Source organism: Planococcus citri, chromosome 2, assembly GCF_950023065.1.
Source record: "Planococcus citri chromosome 2, ihPlaCitr1.1, whole genome shotgun sequence".
NCBI lineage: Eukaryota > Metazoa > Arthropoda > Insecta > Hemiptera > Pseudococcidae > Planococcus > Planococcus citri.
In genome coordinates this window covers 41173331-41198033 of record NC_088678.1, presented here as the reverse complement: position 1 = coordinate 41198033, position 24703 = coordinate 41173331, and the positions used below count along the sequence as shown (strand labels likewise).

General features: G+C 33.8%; 2 protein-coding genes and 1 long non-coding RNA gene across 4 annotated transcripts in view; 2 read left to right on the top strand and 1 right to left on the bottom strand.

The window, feature by feature from the left end:
- Positions 1 to 18670, top strand: part of qless (decaprenyl diphosphate synthase subunit 1 qless) — a 67131-nt gene extending 48461 nt beyond the window's left edge. The window contains exons 5-8 of the mRNA XM_065350202.1: positions 11607 to 11696; positions 15659 to 15790; positions 15888 to 16082; positions 16935 to 18670. Of these exons, the coding sequence (XP_065206274.1) occupies positions 11607 to 11696; positions 15659 to 15790; positions 15888 to 16082; positions 16935 to 17156 (639 nt within the window). The 3' untranslated portion in view covers positions 17157 to 18670. The remainder of the gene's footprint in view (positions 1 to 11606; positions 11697 to 15658; positions 15791 to 15887; positions 16083 to 16934) is intronic.
- Positions 1 to 24703, top strand: part of LOC135835800 (uncharacterized) — a 467845-nt gene that overhangs the window by 161893 nt on the left and 281249 nt on the right. The window lies entirely within an intron of this gene.
- Positions 19249 to 24703, bottom strand: part of LOC135835790 (kin of IRRE-like protein 1) — a 404063-nt gene continuing 398608 nt past the window's right edge. Inside the window, exons 5-6 of the mRNA XM_065350213.1 lie at positions 22094 to 22262; positions 19249 to 21196 (exon numbers count right to left, since the gene is read on the bottom strand). Coding sequence (XP_065206285.1) covers positions 21060 to 21196; positions 22094 to 22262 — 306 coding nt within the window. The 3' untranslated portion in view covers positions 19249 to 21059. The remainder of the gene's footprint in view (positions 21197 to 22093; positions 22263 to 24703) is intronic.

Sequence of the window (24703 nt, the reverse complement as noted above, 5' to 3'; positions counted from 1 at the left end):
GAGTTTTTCAACCTCTTTTCAGAGGTGTACGATCGTAAACAATCAAACTTTTAATAGATTTGGATGGAAGATCATCAAAAGTGCAAAAAGCTATTTTTTCACGATTTTTAAAAATTTTCTTTTAAGGGTGTTTTTCATGGGATGACAAGTGAAGGGTGAAAATATGGGATAGGAAGAGGTGAGGGTTGGAAATTTGAACAGGGCTCATTTTTAAAGACGCAGCCCAGTTCTTCACAAGAAAGAGAGCAAATAAAAAATGCCAGAAAAAGCGGTAATCTGAAAATTTTTAGAATGGTTCATGCAGTTCTATTTTTATGAAAATTTGGGTGTCATAACACTCGAGCTATTCCAGGGTGAAAATTTACTTCAAAAATATTCATACCTATATCTGGAAAGCAACCAAAATCTGCATCTCGAGCATCGTCATTCATCACTGCCTGAAATAATTGAGGTTATTTCAGCAGCTTCAGTTCCGTTACTCCTCTTCATCCCCCTCTTGCTCCCTTCCTCACCTCTCACGTGTGCTTTTGCGAACCATCAATCACAGATCAGAAAAATCAAAAATTGAGAATCATTTTATTTTGGTTTCGTCAAGAAGACAATGAGCTTTTCCCATACGTTGTTGGCTAAAATACTATTCAAGTAGAACATTTCGGCTTCTTCATTTTTGCTAATTTTTTGACGACAAACAAAATGCATTTCTCCCGATCAAAATAATTAATCAGTGTACTTATCTAACGGCCATGAAAGTCATGAAAAGTCTTGAAAAAGTCATGAATTTTGCTCGAAACACTCTTGGAAAATTTTTTTAAAAGCCCATAAAATGGGAAAAAAATAAATAAAAATTGTTCAAAAAATTGGAAAAATGAAAAAAATTACCTAATTTTCGATCCTGTAAAAAATGGCAACCATGTTCAATTTCCTCGCAGTTTCAAGTTATTTAATTTTTTTTGGGGGGGGGGGTAATTTTCATGTGGTAAAGATGTGAAAAATAGGTCATGAAAAAGTTATGAAGGAGTCATGATTTTTTATCAGGGAGCTTTGTTAGACAGTAGACACCCTGTTGATAATTCTCGCGCGCTACACCAACGAATTTAGAAGGGAGGGGGGGGGGAAATGCTGCGGTCATACTGAAACATGAATGCAATGCAGGTGCTCATATTGCATAAGAGGTTTCCCGATTGAATTCATAATGAGTGGGCGAAGACTGAAGGTCCTAACGAAGACAAACCTGGAAAAATGCACTCAATTGTTATATGCTGTCAACAATGTTGTATGGTCTGAAGAAGAATGATGGGGTGGGGTACAATTAAGCTACTGAGGCGAATAAGGATGCTGTATATCTATCTCTACGTGATTATATTGCATAAAGGGTCTTCTCGACCAATCTCAGCATCTTGCAATGGACTGGCGAAGGTTGTACTGAAGACAATAGCTGGAAGAATGTGCCAATGGTAGACAAGAAGGCAACTGCAGCAGCAGAGACACAACTTTGTACTTATATTTGCGTCTTTTCCGCGATACGTATTGCGTGACAAAGGTTTCGTGTGCAAAATTTTTATAAGTCTGATCGAGTTGGGTGAATTGCAATTCGTAGATACCTATATACGCGATCGCCTGATTACAGAAGCCTTCGTCGTACGCATCCGAAATTTTTTCGCATCCAATTGTCAATGTTGAACTGCAAACTGCGTATTGGATTAGCGGACACGTTGCCGTTGTGCATATGCAATCGAACATTCCTCACAGCAGTGGAAACGGATAAACGACGAAATATCCGATGCGCCTGGTTTCTAAAGCCTTTTTTTTTCACGAAGCACGTACGAGGTTTTACAAATATCCGCCATATACGTGAGCGGAGTTTTTTATACACTTTGGCACTAGACAACTACCACGAGTCGGCGCAACATTGCTTTCTCTGAAGATGACTGATGAAACGGTTTTATCATATTAAAACCTACAGCTTACATACGTCAGTAATTTGTATGCTCGACTTTGATTCGCGAATTGATTTTGTAATCGAGAGTCTCTCTGTACCACGTCAATTTTGCCCTTCGATTTGTCTTTCTAAATCGAGCACTCGGTTTGTTTCCGGTCTTACAATAGGTTACAAAGCATTACGCATCTGTGGCTCTCTGGCTATAAGGAGTTGAACTGGTTTATTCATTCTTTTAATACGATTCGGATATGACAAGACTGGGCTGCGTATCTGTATCTAAGTACCACAGATGTGAAATTTCTGCATGAACTGAACCGAACTGAACTGAACACCGCAGCTTAAAGAAATAATGCACACAACAGACTCACCAGCCGTTGCTTGTTATCCAGTACACCTTTTTTATTTATTTTTTTAATCCTGTTATGTTAATGGAATCGGAATCTATGTTATGTTTACATGCACCTATCTATATATATAATTCGGACTTAATTCGTTGCCTCTCTCATAATCCTGGCTGGACGTCTTGAACCAACTTCTTTATTTAGACATGTCTATCGGAAGTAAATCCTAGTCTCGAAAGTTTATTTGTAAACTAATCCGTATAGGTACTTTTTATAAGTTATGTAGTGGTCAAAACCATTAATCAGATCCGATCATCATCGCACGAGGAAAGCAACGAAATTCTCCAATTTTCTACAAGATGTTAGATTAGATTACTTACAATGTATTCTTTATTATCGTCTGGTGCATCTTTCATTAAAATTAAATATTACGCTTTCGAGCATCTTAAATTTCAAATTTATGGTCTGGCTGCGAAGATTTTCCTCGATATTTCAAAACCCTAAAAATTTGATAAAATGCTACATAGGAACGGTACATCGGTGTGTATTTCATAAATGCGAGATGGAAATATTATACGTACCAAATACTCGTATGTTAGTACATAGATATAATTTCTGCTAGCAATAGTACCTCTATACTTACACCATATCGTCTTGTGTGTGTTTTTGTAATGAAGGGAGAGGTTTGGGATGCATACCAACAACTCATAAAGTATGTCGTATGATGATTCGTAAATAGAGAAAGTTTTAAAGCGATTTTAACGTCATTGCGTTAATTATCGGAATTCCATTCGCCGGTAACGTCTTCATTTTTGTAGAGATGCCGAATACCGTATACTTACCTCGTCGTATCTCATTGTCAGTGTCACGGAAACCGTTGCGGTTTACCTACTCGTCGTCGTGAAAACTAAAAACATTCGTTGAGCGAGATTGTATTTTCAAAATTGTCTCGCTATTTTGGATCTTATTGGGTAAATTTTTGGTAGACACAATTCAGGATGAACCTCCTCCTCCCCCCTCTTAAAAAGGGGAGATTTTTAGATGAGAAAAATTGTAGATATTTTTATGTACTTTCTAATGGGGTTTGGTAGGTATACCTATGAATTAGATAAATCGTCAGTTCCTTCACCCCATGGCCCATATTAGTACATATATAAACTTCAGCAGCTGAAATTTCGCCCAAGGGGCATGTGTTTACTAGTTCTGAATCAATTAATATCATCTTTGAACGAATTCGAGATTCCAATACTTCACACTACTTGTTTTCATGAATTAGTTAATAACATGGAAAAATCACAATTTCAGTAAGTAGCTAAAATTTTGTCTAAATGTGTATGTTTTATTCCTAATCAATTAATACTGTGATTAGACAAATTTGGGAGTCAAGTTAGAAAACGAAATTTTTCACATATATTTGGGTTCGTGAAAGGATTTGCAAATTGAACCGATTGTCGAAGTGATGATTTGAACGATGGAGAGGGTGAAGTGGTCATTCGGAAAATTTCGAATAAATCAGCGCTTCCTTTCAAATATTTCTCACTTTTCTCCATCTCCAAAAAATCTTGAAAAATGGAATGTGAGGAGTCGAAAAAACTACTGTTTTTCAGAAAAATTTTGTGAAAAAAATTATAGGTTACATGAAAATTTTGAAATTAAATTCTGAAAGTGACATAAATAAAATGTTGATGATTTTTTTTGAAGAAATGTCATTGATTTGCTTGTACTGATGATTTTTACAAGTTTTCAAAGGGGCACAAAAAAGACGTAAAGCTCACAAGCCTAAAGAAAAATCCTTCTTTTCCTCTTAGGCTTGTCCTATCGCCTCTGGTCAAAATTTCAGATGCTGAAGTTCATATTACAAGTGGAGAGATGTAGCGATTTTTTTCGTAATTTTGTTACATAACCTTCGTGACAAAAATTTGAAAAATTCGCCAAAATTCGAAAAATTGATTTCAGCAGCTTAAAATTGGGGGATGGAGTTTTTTTTGTAATCCTGGAAGTGTTTGTCTTATCTAAGTTTCGTTGTCACCTAAAATTCTAAAGTCGAATGCTTTCCTTGTGAAACATTTTTTCAAACATATCTACCTACTCGAGGATGTTTATCGACAGTAGGAACTGTCATCTGCAGGGTGTCCACATCTGGAAAAGCCAGGGAGTTTCGACCGTCTGGAAAAGTCAGGGAATTTCAGGAATTTCGAGCGATTTTCCTTCAAAAGTCACGGAATTTTTTGAAAGTGTTTAACTGTTTATCGGTAATTTTTTAATAATTCTAGTAGTTTTATTGTATTTATTTTGGAAAAAATTTCCTTCGCATCGCTCGAGTAATTTCATTCAGTTCGGACTTGGAACCGAACGTTGAAAAACGTAAAAGTAGGGGTGATGTTTTTATTTTGGAAAAATGGTCTGGAAAATGGAAAATTTGGTCTGAAAAACCTGGAAAAGTCAGGGAAAATCATTTCCAAAAATGAGTGGACATTCAGATCTGGATAATTGCGTGTACAAAGTTTCCTTCCTCATTATTGTGCTTTAGTTCAAACCGAAGAAATGACTTTTCCTTTTTTTTTTTACGATAATTTTTTTACCTGATCAAACTTTGGAATTTTTAGCTCAGTCATTCTAAACATTTTCCATTGAGAAAATTCCTAACAAAATGAACGATTTTAAAATATAGGGAATACCTTCCCGATTAACATAAATGTACGTAGACCTTCACAATAGATGATGGATATTGCCCAGGAGGGAGGGGGAAAGAGGGTGAGTCCTCCACAAAAGTACGATTTTCGTGTTTTTACTTACTATTTAAAAATGAGCTCTTATAAAAAAAGTTATCATGAATCAAATTACTGTGCAGAAAATTTCCAAATCTTCACTTTCATGAATGGTCCCCAACTTTCAGTGGCGCTTACATGTGTAACGGTTCATCCAACATTAAAAAAGATGAGTACATTTTTTATTAAAAATTTTATGTAGAGCAATTTTGTTCGTGACTTTTTCTTATAGAAGCCACTTTTACGGAGTAAAACGCGAAAAACTTATTTTTAGGATCTTAATCCGGGGAAATACTTATTTCATACTTTAAGGTAGGTTATTTTTAATTTTTTTGATTTTTTTTTTTGAAACTTGATGAAGCCTAGCGAAAAATGCTAGCCAAATGACCTCCTCAACAAGACGTTGGGAAAATTTCTAATTTTTTGCCAAATGCTTAACTCTTTCTCGTCACGCGAGAGCTTAAAGTTTAAAAAATTCTAAGATTCATTTTTTGGGTGGGAGGGAGGGAAGGAAGGAAGGAAGGAAGGAGAAGGGGATAATCACAAAATTATAATATTTCGAATAAGTAAGCACAGAACTACATATGTATTTTGAAAACTCCCGAACTTGACAAAAATGAACTTTGAATTTTTCTAATTGTTTAAACGCGATGATGATGTAGAATCACTAACGACATCAAAAGACTAATTTGAACCAAAAAATAAATTAAAAATTAAAAAAAAATATTATGAAACATTTAAAAATTTTAGAATTTTTTGAATTTTGAGTTCTTGCCTAGGAAAGTTGAATATTGACCTAAAAATTTAAAATTTTTCTTGCCTCTTGCTAGCAAAAAAAAAAAACATCTCATTTTCCACATAAAAAAAAAGTCTTCATTGTTTAGAATTGTTTCAATGAAACGTGAAAAATTCTATCTAAATGCGGTAGGAGAGGGGAGAATTCATAATCCCATTCATCAAGGAACCCACTAGCATCGAAAAGATTTCTTCTGCAACCAGTTGAACTAAATTCATTGATTAACCCACACCACACCTGAAAATATTTCTATGACTAAACGCTGTTACAGTTAACTTGAGAATACTAGACACCTCATTCTACATCTCGAAAAAATTTCTGACTCATCTCCGAAGAAATTTAGCTCAAGGAATGCCATCATCGATTGACCTACGACTTGGAAAAATTCACTATACAAAAACACCTTACTCGCGCCGATTATGCAACTTGGCCATCAAATGCGTTACAATATTAGTAAAAAAACCGCCGTAAATACGTTTCCGTTATGGATTACGAGTTGTTGTATGTAATGGGAATGCAGCGGAGGGTATATCACTTTCACTGGTAATTTCTTGGTCAACGCGTACGACATCTGGTTTATCTTCTTTCGCGTTTCATTCATTTCTCCAAGAGCAAGAACTGTGAGATCACCGGGAGTCAGGTTACTTTCTGTTTATTCAATTATCTCGCATCGACTTCACACTGAAGGCGTTCACAATGCGTATAATATTTACTTCTGCGATGACCGTGCGTCTCTATGTATGTCTACGTCTGCGTTTACTTCTGCGTATAGGCTGCGTAATTATAAACAGCCTATGTTAATTTTATAATTACCTAGACTATGTATAACGTTTTCGTTGACCGTTAAAAAGAAAATTTTTGTTACGCATCGAACGAATAATTCGACTTTTTCACGTTTGTAGAATTTCCAAAAAAAAAAAAATGTCCCTAAAAAGGTGCTTACCGATGTCGTGACATGAGTCGCGTGTACGAAAATTATACGTTTACGTTTTATAATGACTTAATTCCTAAAAATAATATTTCTTGCAGACGAGTCATCCTATTACCTATTTGGTACAATTGTACATTCTCTTCACGAAAGATGACGATTTCGATATTGATACCTCAACGTGTCTTGAGTGTTTGTTGTATCCGGCGCAATAACGTGATTGTAAATGTACTCGAACCTACATACTTTTCACCTGAGCTCAGATGTAATTATTGGAAGGAAGTCGGGTACATCAGACAAAACTGTAATTGACCAACAGTCATCCGAATTAATTCTTTTTTCGCTCAAAAAAAAAAAAAGAATTTACCTACTTCTCATGAAGAATTTTCCATGCACGATTGTTTTGTTTTTTTATTTTCTGGACGTAATATTTTTCAAATTTCCAGCATCTTAACCTTGTTATTTTTCCATTGTACGAGTATATATCGGTTGGAAAAAATACTCTCATATCCATGTTTTTGATTTAGCCCATACAAAGATGCTCGTATATACACGAAGGTCGGTGTTAACACGAGCTCGTGTATTTTCGCCGCACTTACTTCATTCGTGTAGAATAATTAATCTTCGTATGACAAAATAGCGAAGACGTCGGCGTCGTTGTTTTGTCCAGATCTTCGGTGTCCTTATAAGTGACCCGTAATAGACTTTTAATTCGATGCTCTAACCTTATTTCGTGCGTTTGGTTCATGACGAACGTCAAAAAGTACCCACTTCGTTTCCTTTTCCCTTTCCCAGAATGGAATTGCAATTTCATTCTGTCTCAAAATGGATTCGACGTAATTGCGAATATGTTTATTGAAATGGTTCCTAGATGGATTAATATGTAGTTAATGGTGCTGCGATAACTATCATCTGCGTAGTGTGATGAGTGAATTCAATTTGAGCGAAAATTAATTTATCGCCTGGGGCCTTGGTTTTTGGGGATTTCTAAACACTAAACAGTGATTGATCGAAAAATGATTCGAATCTGTAGGAGTCATGTAATGTTTTTCTCGATTTTTTTTTTAGTTAGAAGAATTGGAAAAACAAGACAATTTATGGATATTTTTAGCCCAGTTGAATTCAAAAAATATTCTCCAGAGCATCATTTGCTATGCCTAAAAAAATTTAGAGTCGGAAGATTTTTTTTACCTCTCTCTTCGTCCTCTATGGGGAAAATCACAGTTTTCTCATGAAAGAGTGTGCAACAGTCCTGCCAATTCTGCAAGTCATTCATTTGTGAGGAAGTCGTGTTTTTTTTTCAAATCCAACTTGAAATTTTTCGAATTCATATCCTTCCTTCTTACGTACAGTTTTTGAAAAAATTTCATTGTAAAATTTTGCATTTGCCAACTCACAACTCTAAATTCAAAATTTGACAATTTTTTTTGAACTTCTCGTTTAGCGAAATGTACCCTTTTCTTTATGAAAACTAATTTTCAAAAAATCTATTTGATTTTTTTCCAGAACAAATGGTGAAAAAGTATGATGAATTTTGATAGAAAAATAATGCTGAAAATAAAATTTAAAAATTTGCAAGTCGAAAGATTGAAATAATAAAGGTATTTTTGACCCCTTCTTGAAATGTCCGAAGACAGTAGAAAAGTGAAAATTGACATGTAATATCTTGACCCCCGATCCCCACTCCCCACAAAAAATAAAGTCGTCAAGTGTTCGGAAAATGTTCTGCCAACAGTCCTGCTAAAGTCCTTTTTTTTTCATTTTGAAATTTTGTCAACTCCACGTCAAAATTTCATACTCGTCACCAAGAAGGCCAAAACTCTTGAAACTTCTTGATGTGTAAAATGTTAAGATTCTAATCAAAAAACCTGAAAAAATTTCAAACTGTTGTCTATTTTTGGACTTGAAAAAAATTCAGTGAATTTACTTTTTTACTTTGTTTGACAACGTACCTAATTTTTGAAATCTGAGTGGTGCAGTGGTCCCCAATTAAGACCAAAATTCAAAAAAATTATAAAATTTGTCTGGTATCTGTACCAATTATTGCTAATTTGAAAATGTTGAGTACAAATTCTTACTTCTTCAAACCTCCTACCTCCTCCTAATATGTGTTTGCGTATCACTTACTCGTAGTTCAATTATGTTTTCATTTTTTTATGCACTTTTCAATCCCCTTTCCTCCTAAAAGTGATATATTACTTTAAAAATTCATGATGTGCTTCAAGAGGCTATGAAAAATTTTTGATGCAAATACTTATGGGGAGGGGGAATAATGCAGTGATTTTCTTTTTATATAAGATCGTCAACAGCGATTTTTCACTCGTGCATTCTCAGTTTGATCGATGTAAAATGTTGAAAAAATATTTGTACATTGGAGAAAATTTTCATGGGTCATACTTATCTGAAAACAATTTCTGGCAATTTTTTTTGCGAGGAACACCAAAAAATTTGAGGTCACCATGAAGCATCATCACGACGATAAATTTGAAGGTCTAAATTAAATTTTATCAATTTGCACAAATTTTTTGAAGGCAAGTTTGAGTCGCCCTTGAGCCTTTGGCGGATTTCTGAGTTCAAAGTTTTGAAAAATTCCTTTAAAATGACTAAAATAAAATTTTTGTCACCCCTAAAATTTCAGATTGAATCATATTTTAGACATTTCCCATTGATTTGGGAATAATTTTCCGAAATCCGTATTTTTTTCTAATAATTGATTTTGAACAGGAACAAGAAACAAAATGTTTTTCTCGGTTTGAACTGTCAGAAATGGATTCTGGGAAATTCTTCCTTAATCAATTACGTAGAGCAAAAGTGGTCTTGAATACAATTTGGTTGTCACCTAGAGTGTTTTCAAAATTAAACTAAAAAATTGCAGACCCCTGAAATCTGCCGCCTTATGGGCAACTGACTATTCCATCTGTTCGTAAATCAGTTCCTGGGATCAGTGATATATTTTTTAATGAATTATTGTTCACACTTCTATGTATTTATGATGATCTAATCTGACAATTTGAAAACTTCAAAAGTAAATTTGTTTTCATTCATCTCAAAACTTATCAATTTCTGCAATCTCTGCAATAGACCACATACTCGCACTTCTTTCAAAAAAAAAAAAAAACTTTTCGGTTTATGACACTTCGATTGCATAATTTTCAACTTGTAGGCAAAGCACCAATTTATGTATTTGACGATCCTCTCACTCACTTTGAAGAACCCCTCGTCGATCTCGAAATAATGATTCTAACCCTTTGATTATGGATATCGGTGTCAATAACCTCAAACAATAGCACGCAGAGGAGGGCATGTCCATTCGTGGGGAATACCGTACCTAACCGAGCAACTTTTTATTAGCGAATAGAGTAATACGTAATTTGGTGATATTTCGACACAAATGTGTGCACTTATAAGAAAATAATATCGTAATAAAATCAATTCGAAGGACGAATAATTGTCGATTATGAATGGCGGACATCACGAGAGCAGACGGCCGGGGCCGCGGCTACGGCTGGTCGAAAATTTTATCGCAGTATACAAATGAGAGTGGGCCTCGTCTTCTTGGTACTAATGAATGGTTGCAGGTACATAGTATGTTGTACTACATACGTACATATTGCACATGGCATGGCATCGCATATACTCAGACAACAGACGTGAGCAACGATGATACCGGAAACGTTTAATTATATATTAGATGTTGATTTAATTATCGGAGAAAGACAATGTTAAGTGTTACGTAAGGTACTAGGTACTCGTAGAGTTCGAGCTCTATAGAGGAGCGGATGTCGAATATTTGGCAATGATAGTTTTCCTCGTGTACAACCTACGTTTGAATTCGTGGTATATACGTCAAAATTTTAATTGGATATTTGTACGATATCGATCATTTTGATGAGTGCTATACTCGTGTTTAAATATTTTAATGTAAGAAGAGAAAGCGGTCATTTGTGTAATTGCTTTTTGTATTTATAAAGGATTAATGATCTTTTGAAAGATTTGTGTGTTTAGTGATCGAGCTAGAGAGAGAGAGAGATGGAATACGCCTTATGGTTATTATTATTATACCAGTGACAGGTTGACCAAGAGAGCATAAGAGAAGCTATCGGCGTCTCCCTGCGTCGTCGTCGTCGTCGCATCGTCGACATTCTTTTCAAGTGTATTTTGCAACATGCTTTTTCGACGTGACAGTTGATCAAATCGCATCGGTAAAATGTCATCGACAATTAACACGATGTTGTTAAATGAAAAATCCCAAAGGAATTCTAGATACACGTGAAACCACCGCCGCAAGGTCGTTTAAATTTGACATCTTTATACATACACAATATGGTGTACCTAACTGTTCACCATTATAGGTACAGGTTTCCTTGAGAGTGTTCTCCTGCTTTCGTCTCTTCTCTTCTCATTTCAGATGCCATCAAATATCGCGAACGCGAACATGTTTTAACGCTATTGTAGACACGCATGCGACATAGATAGACAGAGACAGAACGATGCGCGAATGCGCAATTCCAAATTTAACATGTGATAGCCATTTTCACGCTATTACATAACGAATTTCCGTTCAATGTTTTAGAATGACCGACAAATACAATAACTTGTGAAGTTATGACGATGATGTTCGGTGATCGTCCATCGACTTCGTCTTACCCCGGCTTGATTTCTTTCCATTAGCGGATTTTCATTTTTATATTAATCGTCAATTTGCCGACAATTTTATCCTCCTAATTGTTCGTAGTGATTAGGAATGGCCTTTAAATTAAATCCTCGTTTTGATTGTTGAGAATTACATATACAATGTATCTAAATGAGTCGCGATTATTTTTTTATGTTCTAGGTCGCTATGGCTGGAGACTTCGTTTTGGCAGTTGCTTCCATGATGATTGCTCGCCTTAAAGACAACGATGTTACATTAACTCTCAGTCAGGTACGTATATTCTACTGGCTTATGGACAAAATAGAGAAATACATATACGAGTATGATTGGTAAATACGAATTTGAAAACAACAGATTGAATGTTTGAGTGGAAAAAGAGGCTTCTGATTTTTTGTTTTAGAAAAACTTTGAGTTTTACGATTTTCAAATTTTTGAACGGCATCCATTCTTCATGGGTTAGGAATTGGCCAACTCCACTCTTTTAAAACTTTGAAAAAGTATATCAAGCTTTAAATCGACGACTTTTTTTTGAAAACTTTGATTCTTTTTCAATTCTTTTTGAACTCTTTTGTCCAATTTTTCAAAAATATTTGGCATTGGCAATGGCATTGCACTTCGTACTTTTCAAGCAGCATAAAAAAAAGAGTAATCGAATAATTCAAAAATATAATTATCCAAAGTATGTTCTGTAGTGTAACATAGAAGAAGTTCAAAGACCCCCCCCCCCCTTATATATAATGTCCCAAAACACATACCTAATTCAATTTTCTCTTTTTCGACAACTTCAACAGCTCATAAATCAAACTTTATTCTGGAATTTTCAAAATTTCGGTTGAAATTTCCATGCAGTGAGTATGAAAAATTTTTCAACCAAGAAAAAAACATTTTAAAATCCTTCTAGGCTTGTATGGAAAACAATGCATAAATTAAAATGTTTATTGGTTCTAATAATTTATTTTTGGAATTTTATTTTGAAAATTTGGCAATTTCTCAATCTTTACATTAAAGTGAGATCTCATATCTCATTTTTTCCTTCAAAATTCCGAAATGAAATTTCAACAAATTTTCAAACTTTTTACGCTTTAGAATCATTAAAGTTTGTGGATTGTCAAAAATTTACAAAAATGTCATATGTATACCAATTTTTTTTCTGATTTTATTTCCAGAGTGAAATTTTTTCAAAATTGGAAATCTCTACGACATTTGACCCCGTTTCATTTCAATTTTGTCATGATATTATGACAATTTTTCTTTGTGAGCTGTCAAAGTTGTCAGGGAAAGGGAATAAAATGTGGTAAATATTTCTTTCGTGTGTCTCAAAAAATTGAGGAGGAAAAAATTTTAAAAAAATTTAGGTGATGAAAAATTTTGTTGGAAATTTTTATCAACTTATTCTTTTTGTTTTCGTATTCACTTTTAAATTTGGTTTTGGAAACGAAACATTATTCATTTGAGGAAATTGAAGAAAATTCTGAATTTCCAAAGTGAGTGATGTTTTCAGTTCAATTTTTTTTCAAATATCATTAACTAATTTTCCAAAGTGCGAGTAAAAAATTCCTAGAAAATTGATGGAAAAAAATCACTATCACTAGAAATTTAATTTTAAAAATAGCAGTAAAAAAAATGAAAAATATTTTTTTATCGATTTTTTCAATAGTGTTTTTTTTGTTTTTACTAATTTTCTATTGATATTTTGGAAAAACTATCCATGATTGAAATTTTTTCTTTCAGGAGAGACTTTACCTCCATTTTTTCAACTTCACTCTACCCTTCCCCTTCTATTTATTCGTTTATTTGAAAGTAATTTCTCTTTTTACACATGCAGGTATAGTTATCAGAATGACATTAATTTGATAGCAAACAATGACGAAAAAATTTCATAATTAAGTTGACCATGCCAAAAAAATTTCAAATCGTTATTACAACGTACCGATGGAATTTCAATACTTCCTCTGGCTCCACTGCCATACATTCTTTATCACAATTTCCATACTCGAAAAATAAAAAGAAAAAGGAGTCTTAGTGAAAATAGTTATTTGTGCTAAATCCATTTTTATGTATCTAGGTAATTTTTTTTATTCGAAATTTCGAAAGTTTTAGCCTTTTTTTGAAGGTCGAGATCAAAAATATGTCATTTTTTTGGTCCTCTTTTTTTTGCAGTTCATTTTTGAGAAAAAAATAATAATCGTTCTCCTGGCTGGCTCTTTTTTTTTTTTTTTTTTTTGAGAAAATTGGGTATTTATTGAATTTTGAAAAATTTCAAAATAGTTTTGTTTATATTTTTGAATCTTTTCTCCGGTAACCGGACACTTCCCCGAATCCACTTCCCCGAAAGACGTTTTCCCGAATATCAAAATCCCGAATTTTTTTATCCCGAATCCATTCCCCCGAATCCGTTTCCCCGAAAGACCTACACCCGAAAATTTAAAAAAAATTAAGCAGTTCCCCGTTTCGTCGAACTGCAGTTATCGCTCTTGACTTGCACTCTTGCAGCCTCACTCTTCGGCAATCCCAATACGTTTTCGTCCTATCTGGACTTTTCTTTGACTTCACGTAGACATACTCTTGCAACAATAATTTCCCGTCACTGATGGCGGCCATTTTTTTTTCTAATAGAAAATTCAATTTTCATATGAGTAACATAAGGTGCTTACACGGCATAGGTAACCATTACACCTCATCATTTCTATTTCCATGGTAAATGTACTATTATTCGGGATACACCGAGGCATTCGGGATGTAGGTGTTCGGGACATATGCATTCGGGTTAAAGGCATTCGGGATATGGGCATTCGGGATTTTTGGACGTTCGGGTTACAGATTCGGGTACACGGCATTCGGGAAAATGGATTCGGGATAAAAAAATTCGGGATTTTGTCATTCGGGAAAATGTCTTTCGGGGAAGTGGATTCGGGGAAATGTCCGGTAATCCTTTTCTTTGACTTCACGTAGACATACTCTTGCAACAATAATTTCCCGTCACTGATGGCGGCCATTTTTTTTTCTAATAGAAAATTCAATTTTCATATGAGTAACATAAGGTGCTTACACGGCATAGGTAACCATTACACCTCATCATTTCTATTTCCATGGTAAATGTACTATTATTCGGGATACACCGAGGCATTCGGGATGTAGGTGTTCGGGACATATGCATTCGGGTTAAAGGCATTCGGGATATGGGCATTCGGGATTTTTGGACGTTCGGGTTACAGCTTCGGGGATAGACCATAGAGTCCGAACGGCTCCCGTGTGCCCGTACGTATGTATGTACGCGTATACGTGCGCGCGCGTGGGGGGGTAGTTTTCGTCCATGTTTCACAACTTGTAAACGGTTAAAAAACGCAATCCGGCAAGCTGCCTCCGTGGCGGCATGGCTATGGTAACGGATTGCTGTGCAAGAGGTCTTGGGTTCGGTTCCCGCGTCCGGCACAAATTTTTTCAAAATTTTTTTTCGTGATTTTTATTTTTACAAGTTGAATTTTTACAGAAAAAGTAATTAAATTATTTTTTTTTGCTTTCAAACAATGAATAAATTTATCAATATTATTTTTTGAATGATATGCCGAATTAGGCGAGGCGAAGCCGAGCCGTTTAAAATTTATATTTCATTCGATGAGCATTACTCCCCTTGGTGAGTTCAGACGGAGGCTGGACATTTACCGTGTATGTAGCACTTGCGGTTGTTTATAAAAAAATTGTACTCACCGAGGCCGAAGGCCGAGGGAAGTTAACAGACATAGTATGAACAACAAAGCGACCCGCGCAACCGAGGCGAAGCCGAGGTGAGCGGACACAACGCCCCCCAACACTAAGGCCAACACTAAAATTTTACTCAAAAAAAAAACTCATCAATAGGCTAAATCATAAGATACGACGTATTCAATTGTACTCGCGTCGCGCGCTTTGGGAGCCGTTCGGACTCTATGGTCGAGCAGATTCGGGTACACGGCATTCGGGAAAATGGATTCGGGATAAAAAAATTCGGGATTTTGTCATTCGGGAAAATGTCTTTCGGGGAAGTGGATTCGGGGAAATGTCCGGTAATCCTTTTCTCCATACCTCTTCTCTTTGATAGATTTGCTAGTTCATTACTCGATTTCTAGTAGATTATTTTTCTGCGGATTTATTTTGAATACGAGTAAAAGTGAAATGTACATTATTATCTTATGTAATATTTTTCATCATCGTAACCTTGAAAAAATTCTAGCCATTCTGTTGTACTTTCGCAGGTTATCACAGATCTAGTACAAGGAGAGTTCATGCAATTGGGCGCAAAAGAAACAGAAAATGAAAGATTTGCTCATTACTTGACGAAAACATACAGAAAAACGGCTAGTCTAATCGCAAATGGTTTAAAAGCTGTAAGTATCAAACCCCCTTCTTCATTCATCTTTCCAGTTGGCATACCTACCGTTCACAATTTCAATTTCATTCCTTTTTTTTTTGGTACTTTTTCAGGAAGCCATGTTAGCCGGAGCCGACCCAAAACTCTCGGAGGTCGCTTTCGAATACGGAAGAAACGTCGGTATCGCATTCCAGCTGGTCGACGATTTACTCGATTTTGTCTCCTCGACAGACGCGATGGGTAAACCAACTGCTGCCGATTTGAAACTCGGTTTGGCCACCGCACCCGTATTATTTGCATGTGAAAAGGTGAAATATTTTAATCGTCCGTTTAATACATATATTTTTTAATTCGACATTTGCATAAATTTTCTCCCGCCTATATGCTGTCGCTATCCTTGAACGAAAGCAAATTTCTCGCAGGTTTTTTCCACCAAATATTTGACTCGTGCTTAAATTACTTTACAATTTTAAGAGGTTTCTACGAATTAAAAAATTCACATTCGTTTCCACTCGAGAGTATTTTTAGATCGACATCATTTTCATAAATATGTGTTTGGAGGTATCGACGTGACAGAAGATGTTCCATGCTGTCAAATAAATCCCCATTCATAATAGAATATGCTTCTGTTTTTTTTTTTTTACAACCTTGACAATCCTTCTAATATGTGCTTACTTTGATGTCTGAAGTGCTAATTTTTAAAAGTTTAAATTGAAATGAGTAGATGAGAAATTTGTCTTCCGTTTATAACCCAATGTCTGTCTTAATTTTCATGTCTGTGGTAATTTGTTGTATTGGTTTCTAAATTAAATGCGTTTGAAAAAAGTTTCCATTCTGGTTTGAAAATTTTTGTCGTTTTTGTTGTTCAGCTCGAAGTTTTTTTTGTCCTTAAGTATCCATATTTACCCTTTATTCGAAAAAAAATGATTGGTGTTCCAAAAAAGTGATTCGCATTTTTTTTTTTCGTTTTTCCCTTCGAATAATGTTTATGCCTTCGATTTTCAAGATAGGCAACAATAGTCGTCTAACTGAGTTTTTTTTGTGATACTCTTTACTTCCTGGACACCCTGTGTGCTTCGAGTTGAAACATAGATTTTATTTATACGCTTCGATGTCTCGATAACCGTAGATCTTGTATTAATTTGCAATTTTTGTTACAGTTTCCGGAACTGAACCCGATGATAATGCGCCGATTCCAAGAACCAGGCGATGTAGAAAAAGCTTTCGAACTGGTACACAAATCGCAAGGTCTAGAACAGACTAGATTTTTGGCCAAGAAACACTGTATGGAAGCTGTTCGTTTAGCTGGTTTGATATCAGAATCGCAGTACCAGAAAGGTTTATTGGTTATGACGGATTTGGTGTTGAACCGTCTGAAGTAGCAGACCATCTGTCCATACTATGTATACCTATATGTTTTGAAGCATACCGGATTATATAAAAAGAAAAAATCTTTTAAGTGCAATCTAATTGTATAGATTATTATTTAATCATCTTGTTGGTTATTATTATTTTTTCTTCGCATTTTGATTTCACTTTATTCTCAAACCAATCATAAGTGTCGTTCGAATAAAGTGTAATCAAAAATAAATTATATCGATTGTCACCGACTTTTTTTTGTTTGTTACTTTAATCGTCTATCACTGTTGCACTAACACTAAAGGGATACCACGCGAAAATCATAAGGATAATTTAATTATCTTATGACGACCGTTTATTAAGATCGTTTTCAGTTACGTTTCCTTAGTAGTATTTTCTTTTCTATTATTTAAGTTGAATTGGAATCGAAAATGATTTTTTTAATTTATTGTTCATCAAACTTTTCAAATAGCTTGGATTGAAAATTTTTCCATCATACTGTCGCCCCCGATGGTGCATTACTTTTTTTTTTTTGCTCATATACAATGTTAATTTATTTTAAGTATTTTTTTACCCTTTTGAGTTGATTCTTTGTTGGGTGGAAAGATCGTGTTTTATTTATTTGTAAAAATAAAGACTGTGTAATTTAGGTGATGATTTTTATACGGGTGCTTCGTACTGTCATTATTGAAAAAAAATCGATTCAACATTTTTTTTTGTTATTTTTTTATCATTGGTGTTGCTGAAATTGTACGATTTTTATTTTTTTTTTATCAAATCGAAATCATCATGACGAGACGAAGTTACCGATGCATTGAAAGGGTACGTGAAATGTATTATCGTTATCGTAGAGTTATGTAGTATAAGGTATTTGTATATATTGCATATTTTCATCATTTTATACTGCCAGTTTTACTAATTACGAAAAAAAAGCTAAAAAATATCCAATTGAATCAAACAATGGTAATTTTATAAATATGCAATTTGTAATTGTTTCGTTCAAAATGTACCTGTACTTGATGCTCGTAATTCCAATAGTTTATGTTTTCATTCGATAGCATAAAATGCATTTTTTCCCCTCGTCAAACATTTTTAATTTTTTTTTCTTAGTTATTAAAACGTAGTTACAATTTTATGTTATTATTATTTTATTATTTTTTTTATAAATATTTTTGTTTTAATTCAAAAAAAAAAAAATCGATATAAAATTACAAGATGATTAGTATTCGCAGTATTAAATTTTGGACTGTTTAATAATCATTTCTACGAAGTAAATTAATTTTCAATTCGGTCCATTGGGATTAATTCTTTCAAATAGATACCTTTTTGTAAGATATTCTTATTATTTAGTTTTAAGTTTTAGTTAAATACAATATACCTTATTGTTATTATTTTTTTTTATTCTACTTAGAAAAAACTAACAATTTTACGATGTAGTTGTCATCTTTATTGATGTGTTTATCACACAAAATGGATAATTTTATTTGTTAAATAACGAATCAACTGCCAAATAAAAAAGTTATTTTCATCGAAGTAATCTGTTTTATTATTATTTTTTCTTTTACAATTTTCTCTTTTGAAATGTTCATCATGAGATTATGTTGGTGACAGAGTTATACAAGTTTTTTTTCCTGAAAAAATTACCTTTTTTTTAAAAAAAAAAAAACAAAAACAAAAAAAACGAAATTTAATAGCATTGGGGTTTAGAAGTGTTAGTTTTAAACCAAAAATGAACTCGATGTTTAATTTTTTTACAGCAAATTTTGCTTACGTCTCTGTAGTTGTTCATTCTGTAGCACTTTCTCTTTTTCAGAATCACAACTACTGAAGTTTTACACATCTGGTTCGCCTTTTTGAAGATTATTTCTTCAATATCGCTGCATTTTTCATCTAATCGAACATTTGTAAAAAAAAGGTTCTTGTCAATAAATAAATTGACGATCCTCTTAATCGTGGAATTTAATATCAAACTTGAAAAAATTCAGCAATGGAGTGTTGATTGTTGGTAATTTTATGACGCTGAGCGCGAATATGGTCTTATTTTTTCGATCGGACCTTTCTGAATTTCCTATGTACATATACCTACATATTATGTAGTTGAATAATCACTAAAAATACTAGTAAAATAAAATTTATTTTTCAATATAAACAGAAAAAAATGTCCAATTCACATAACCCTAGTAAACTGTATAACAACGAATAACTAAACAAAAAAAAAAAAAAAAAAAAAAATACATGTTTCGATAATTCTATGATAAATGATCACCTTAATATTCGTAATTATCGCGAACAAAATTCGAAATCGTAATAAAATTTCAACACAAAAACATTATTTTCTTCAAAGCCTTATTGTATAGTACAATTTTGTAAAAATTCTTCTTAACTTAATAGATATTTAACGTTTTTCAGATTTTTTTTTCTTTCTATACATGAAAAGTAAAACGTAGGTATTGTACACAAAATAAAAGAGAAAAATACAAAAGAAACCATATTTTTACTAAATTATCCAACGTTTTTGGTAAATTTAGGTATTTTTAAAAATATTTTACATGGTATACGCGAGTATATTACATATTAAAGGTACCTAAGCATGATTGTAATATGGAAAGTTCTATCACTCGATATTAAATTCACCCAATACTCGGGGTTAGGTCGGTGACGATTTATTCATTTTTGTGTATTGTACAAAAAATTACAAAAATACATAGGTATAAAAAAATTATACTAAACAAAACGTATATAGATACAGGTAAGTACAGGTACATTTACTTATGGTGTGTTTATACAATTTCCAAATAAATTATTGGTATTAGTGTATGCAGGCGACACTGGTGAAGCGAAATGCATTTTGAATTAACGGTAACTAATTTTAAAAAACAAAAAAAGAACAAAAAATAAAAAGAAACGAATTCGAGATTCGTTACTTAGGTATTACAATTGAACTACCTATGCGTTAAATTCATACCAAAAATCGTTTTGGCAGGTAAATAAAATGGTGATGAAATTTACTTCGAGATCCATGCATAATTTAATTTCCTATCGGTTCGTTTATTGCAATTAATCAACGAATTAAAAAAATGTCAATATTTTACTAAAATTATAATCATTTTGGTCAAAATTGTATTTGTAGTTCCCGATGGAATTTTTGATATTCAAGTTTTTGGTATTATTTTCATTTTAAAACGATCGAAAATTTATTTTACCCTTAGAACTTCTTTCATACCTATTCATCCAACTTAGAAATCAAAAATACGCGCTATTCTTTGAGTAAATAATCATTCACGATTTAAATAAACGACACAATTTATTTATAGTACTATGTAGTAAAAGATGCACCAATTTTAACCCAAGCTGACGCCAACTTCAACTCTACAACCGGTAACTTGACGAATTTTCTTGCTATTAAATTTGAAAGAATCACAGCATTATTTTATAATTGACTCTTCGAAATTTTTTCTTTTTACATTCACATTTGTAAATAAAACACTCAATAAGAAGCCCTACAGAAGCCTTCATTCATCAGCCTATAACAGTATTTTATACAATGGCTGTTGTGAACACAAACCAAACGTGAAACAATAAAGGTGAATTAGAAAGCCTCGTACATATAATAATAACATATCAATATTTTAAATTAATGCATCACAGGGTAAAATATTTTCATAAAACAATACATCGTAATTTTTTATTTACATAAACGACTCGCGTCATACGCGTTCGCATCGAAAAAAAATATTATTCACAAATTTGTACAATGAGAAGAAGAAATTCTTAACTAGAACGAAAAAAAAAAAAAAAAAAAAAAAAATTAAAAGGAAAAAATTGATAGGTGAGCTCTTCGTAATCCGAAAAACCAATCGGCTGTATAGGCCGCAAAAAAATCAGTCTGTGTGAATTTTTTATCGTGACGTCGTAATTTATTATTTTTAATTCATTCGAGCGCGTAATCTTAGATTCATCATAAAATGCGAGTACAGCCAACATAACGACATTAATATCAAAATGTTTACTGAACTATTCGACAATCCCGCCGAGCCTGTTTGCATCGCTGCTGGACTTTCCCCTGTGAAACAAAATAAAAATACAAGTAGAATAGGAGTTTTCGATTTTCACATTCAAATTTTGAAAAAATCGAAAAATCGCCCTGGAATGCTGGAAATATCAACTTCAGCAGCTAAAAATTTCACCGTGAGCTAGTCTCATCATATGTATTGAAATGCCCAAATAATATGGAAAGTTTCGGTATGCGACCTCCGTCGACTATTTTTGGCCAATTTTTCAAAATTGCCATGTGAAAATCGAAAAATTGCACTGGAAAGCTGAAATATCAACTTCAGCAGCTGAAAATTTCGTGGTAGACTATGTTCGATGTTCTCTATCCAATGGTGCAAGAATCATTGAAATCGGTGCATGTCACCTGGGGCACCTCCCTTGTTAGTTGAAAGCAATTTTTTTTGCTTTCGAAGCCTCTCAGCAGAAAATGATTAGATCTAAATGGAATTTAGTGTACAAACTTTTGTCAATACATCAGCGATGTTTTGTCACACTATTTTTTACACAAATCTCAGGGGAAGGACTGAGGAGTGAATTTTTGGAATGCTATTGATGTAAGAATCAATTCGGTGGGCATTCTTATCAGTAAATTTCAAAATGGCATTTCAAGCAATTTTTACGTTTTTTTTTTCAAAGTTTAACGATTTTATAACCCATTATTTTCCGAACACACTTTTATCACTCCTTGACGTTTTATTTGTCGCTCCCTTGCGCTCTTACTGACTCTCTCAGATATGAATTTTCTATCAACCATGCTTGCCAATCGTATCAAATGATACATAATAATAATATATGTAAAATTGAAAAATCTTTTGGTCAACACGTCTGATAAGTGTTAGCTTATCACCGAGTCAAGGACCTCATTTATACCCCTAAAACCTCGAACTTAATCTACGAGTATACATACCATTTAACACATGAACTTGTATACTGGCAACGTCTGCATTCGATGGACTACACGAATATTTGCCAGAATCGGAAAGACGAGCTTTTTGGATGATTAAACAGCTGGTAGTTGTGTCACCTTTGACTGTTATTAAACTTACGCCACCTCTGGTCGAATCGTAGCTGATCGCCTGAAACATATCGAAGATATCTTTGAGTAAAATGGTAGGTACCTACATATTCGTATATCTACGAGCATAATTCATGTTTTGTTTGTTTGGCATCATGTTTTTACAAAATACATACATAAAGATCTAATCTCGTGCAGTGAGAACAAAGACTTCAAGAGTAGAAAAAATTACGCTCGCTGTTTGCTAACAAAATATGAGCTAAAAATTTTCGTACACGTGGAAACTTGATTCATTGGAAAATTATAAGTTTCTACTTAAGCCCATTATAATTGAACTATGTGCTTAAAATTACGAAAAAATCCCTCTTTTATCTCGATAGATACACAGACTGGTACTTGCCCAGCTTATTAAAACTACAACGTAGAAATATTTACTGCACGTAGGCTCCAGCATGCTATCGCAATACGTTAACTTACGTTTTCTACTTTCAATTTTGTTAAAAGCACTTTTTCATTCCCTCCCTTTTTCTAATTCGGTATTCATTAAGCTCGAAAATTTCATCATTGAAATATTAGCTACCTACTACGACGTCGGATTGAATAGGTGAGTTCATCACAGTCTTAATAACAAGCACAAATAGCGACGAACAGAACAAAAGGACACAAGACTGTGAGGAAATACAATAAATGAGATGAAAATTCGTTAAAATATTTAACGTCACTCGTCGTCGTTCGCAAGCAACGACGTAATATCGTACAAGACATCCGACATCCCAATTACTTCGTTTTCATCCCAAGATAAAAATGTAACGCAATTTTTTTTCACGGCGAACCGGCTAGGCAATTTTATTAACATCGCGTATGAATCTGAATCTGATCGACTTATTGTTAGTTTTAAACATTTAGGGGAAATCAGATAGGCAACTTTATTAACGTGTTTATTTATTCGGAGTTTTTAATAAGGAGACCAGATGAGGTTACTTTTTCACCTTGTCTGTGGTGTAAGACGAATATGACCATTTTCAGACAGGATATTGGGGAATTTTTTTCAACTAGGTTAGTTTTTGATTGGGAAATTTTGATGAAAGCAAAGTCAAGAAGACAAATTTTCATCTCTGTTAATAACATACTTATATGTGATCTGTCACGAGAAAACCAACTTAGTCTCCAAAAAATCGATATCTTTTTTATGGTGGATATTAGTAGTACTTAGGGTGCTGAACCCGACTGTGGGGGTTGAAACATTCGCGAACGACTCTCTTGACCTTAAACCTGAGGTCAAAAAAATAGAGCAACTACAGTAAAAATGGAAATTTTTTTTTTTGATTTTCTTGAAAGGTATGTTCTAGGGATTCGAAATGAAAATTTTTTTGGAACAATCGGCCCACATTTGGAGGATTTGTGGTTTTGTGCCATATTTTGAAATTTGAGTACGGCTTGAGTTGGAAAAATCAACTCTTTTCATTGTGAACAAATTTGTTAAGAAACGTGATAAATTTATCTAATAATAACCAATAACTGTTTATTCTTCATTAATAATTCATACTCGGGTAGTTTTTGCAACATTTTTAACAAAAAAATTCAAAAAAATCAAAAAAATTGATTTTGGGAAATTTTGATTATTGGACTAGGCAACCTTGAATCTGATGATTCTGAAAAAGAAATAGCGGGTTATGTTGGCACTCATGGGGGCCAAAAGTGGTGCAAGTTTCATGGACCTACAAATTTTAGATCACCTGATACAGGGTGCCCAGAAATATCGAGTACCCCTAAAAAAGTTTTCTACTAAAATACTTTGGTTGGTCACAGTGAATGATAATAATGATAGCACATGATTGGTTGTTGGACTGGAGAGATAACATTCCACCAATCATATGCATCTATTTCAGGTTGCCAACCTATATTTTTAATGAAAAACTTTCTTTGGGGTACTCAATATTTCTGGGCACCCTGTACATAGACTCAAAACTTCAAATGACCTTCCTGTAAAATTTATGTTTTGGACACTAGGTTGGTTTTCTCGTGACAGATCACATATGCATATTTTTTTAGAATTTTCAATTTTCATTCTGAGATCTTGAGATAAGTAGGATTGCCCTCACCGCTTAGGTGGTTATTCACGTAATTTCCCCTTACGAGAAGCTTCAGGTATATGTTTCTATAATAGAGTCTGTTTTTCTCCATATACTGGAAGTAGGGTAACGTGATAAACTCTTTCTAAACTTATACGTGCACTCATAGGATTCCAAAATAGCTAGAAGGATTCCCCTTAACAGCATATGATAATACAAGAAGATCATTCTTTCCCGCCAAATGATCTATTTTTGATGAACAATCTTTTAAGCACAAAGTTTCTTTGGCGAGCCATGAGCTTCACTTGGTCTTGTAACTCCGTGGTAACTTGTTCCTCGTCAAAACAATGATGTGTTAATGGTTCGAGAGTATTTCTCATCTATATGTTAGGTACCAAGTCCGAAATTGTACAATTCGGGGTTGGTACAG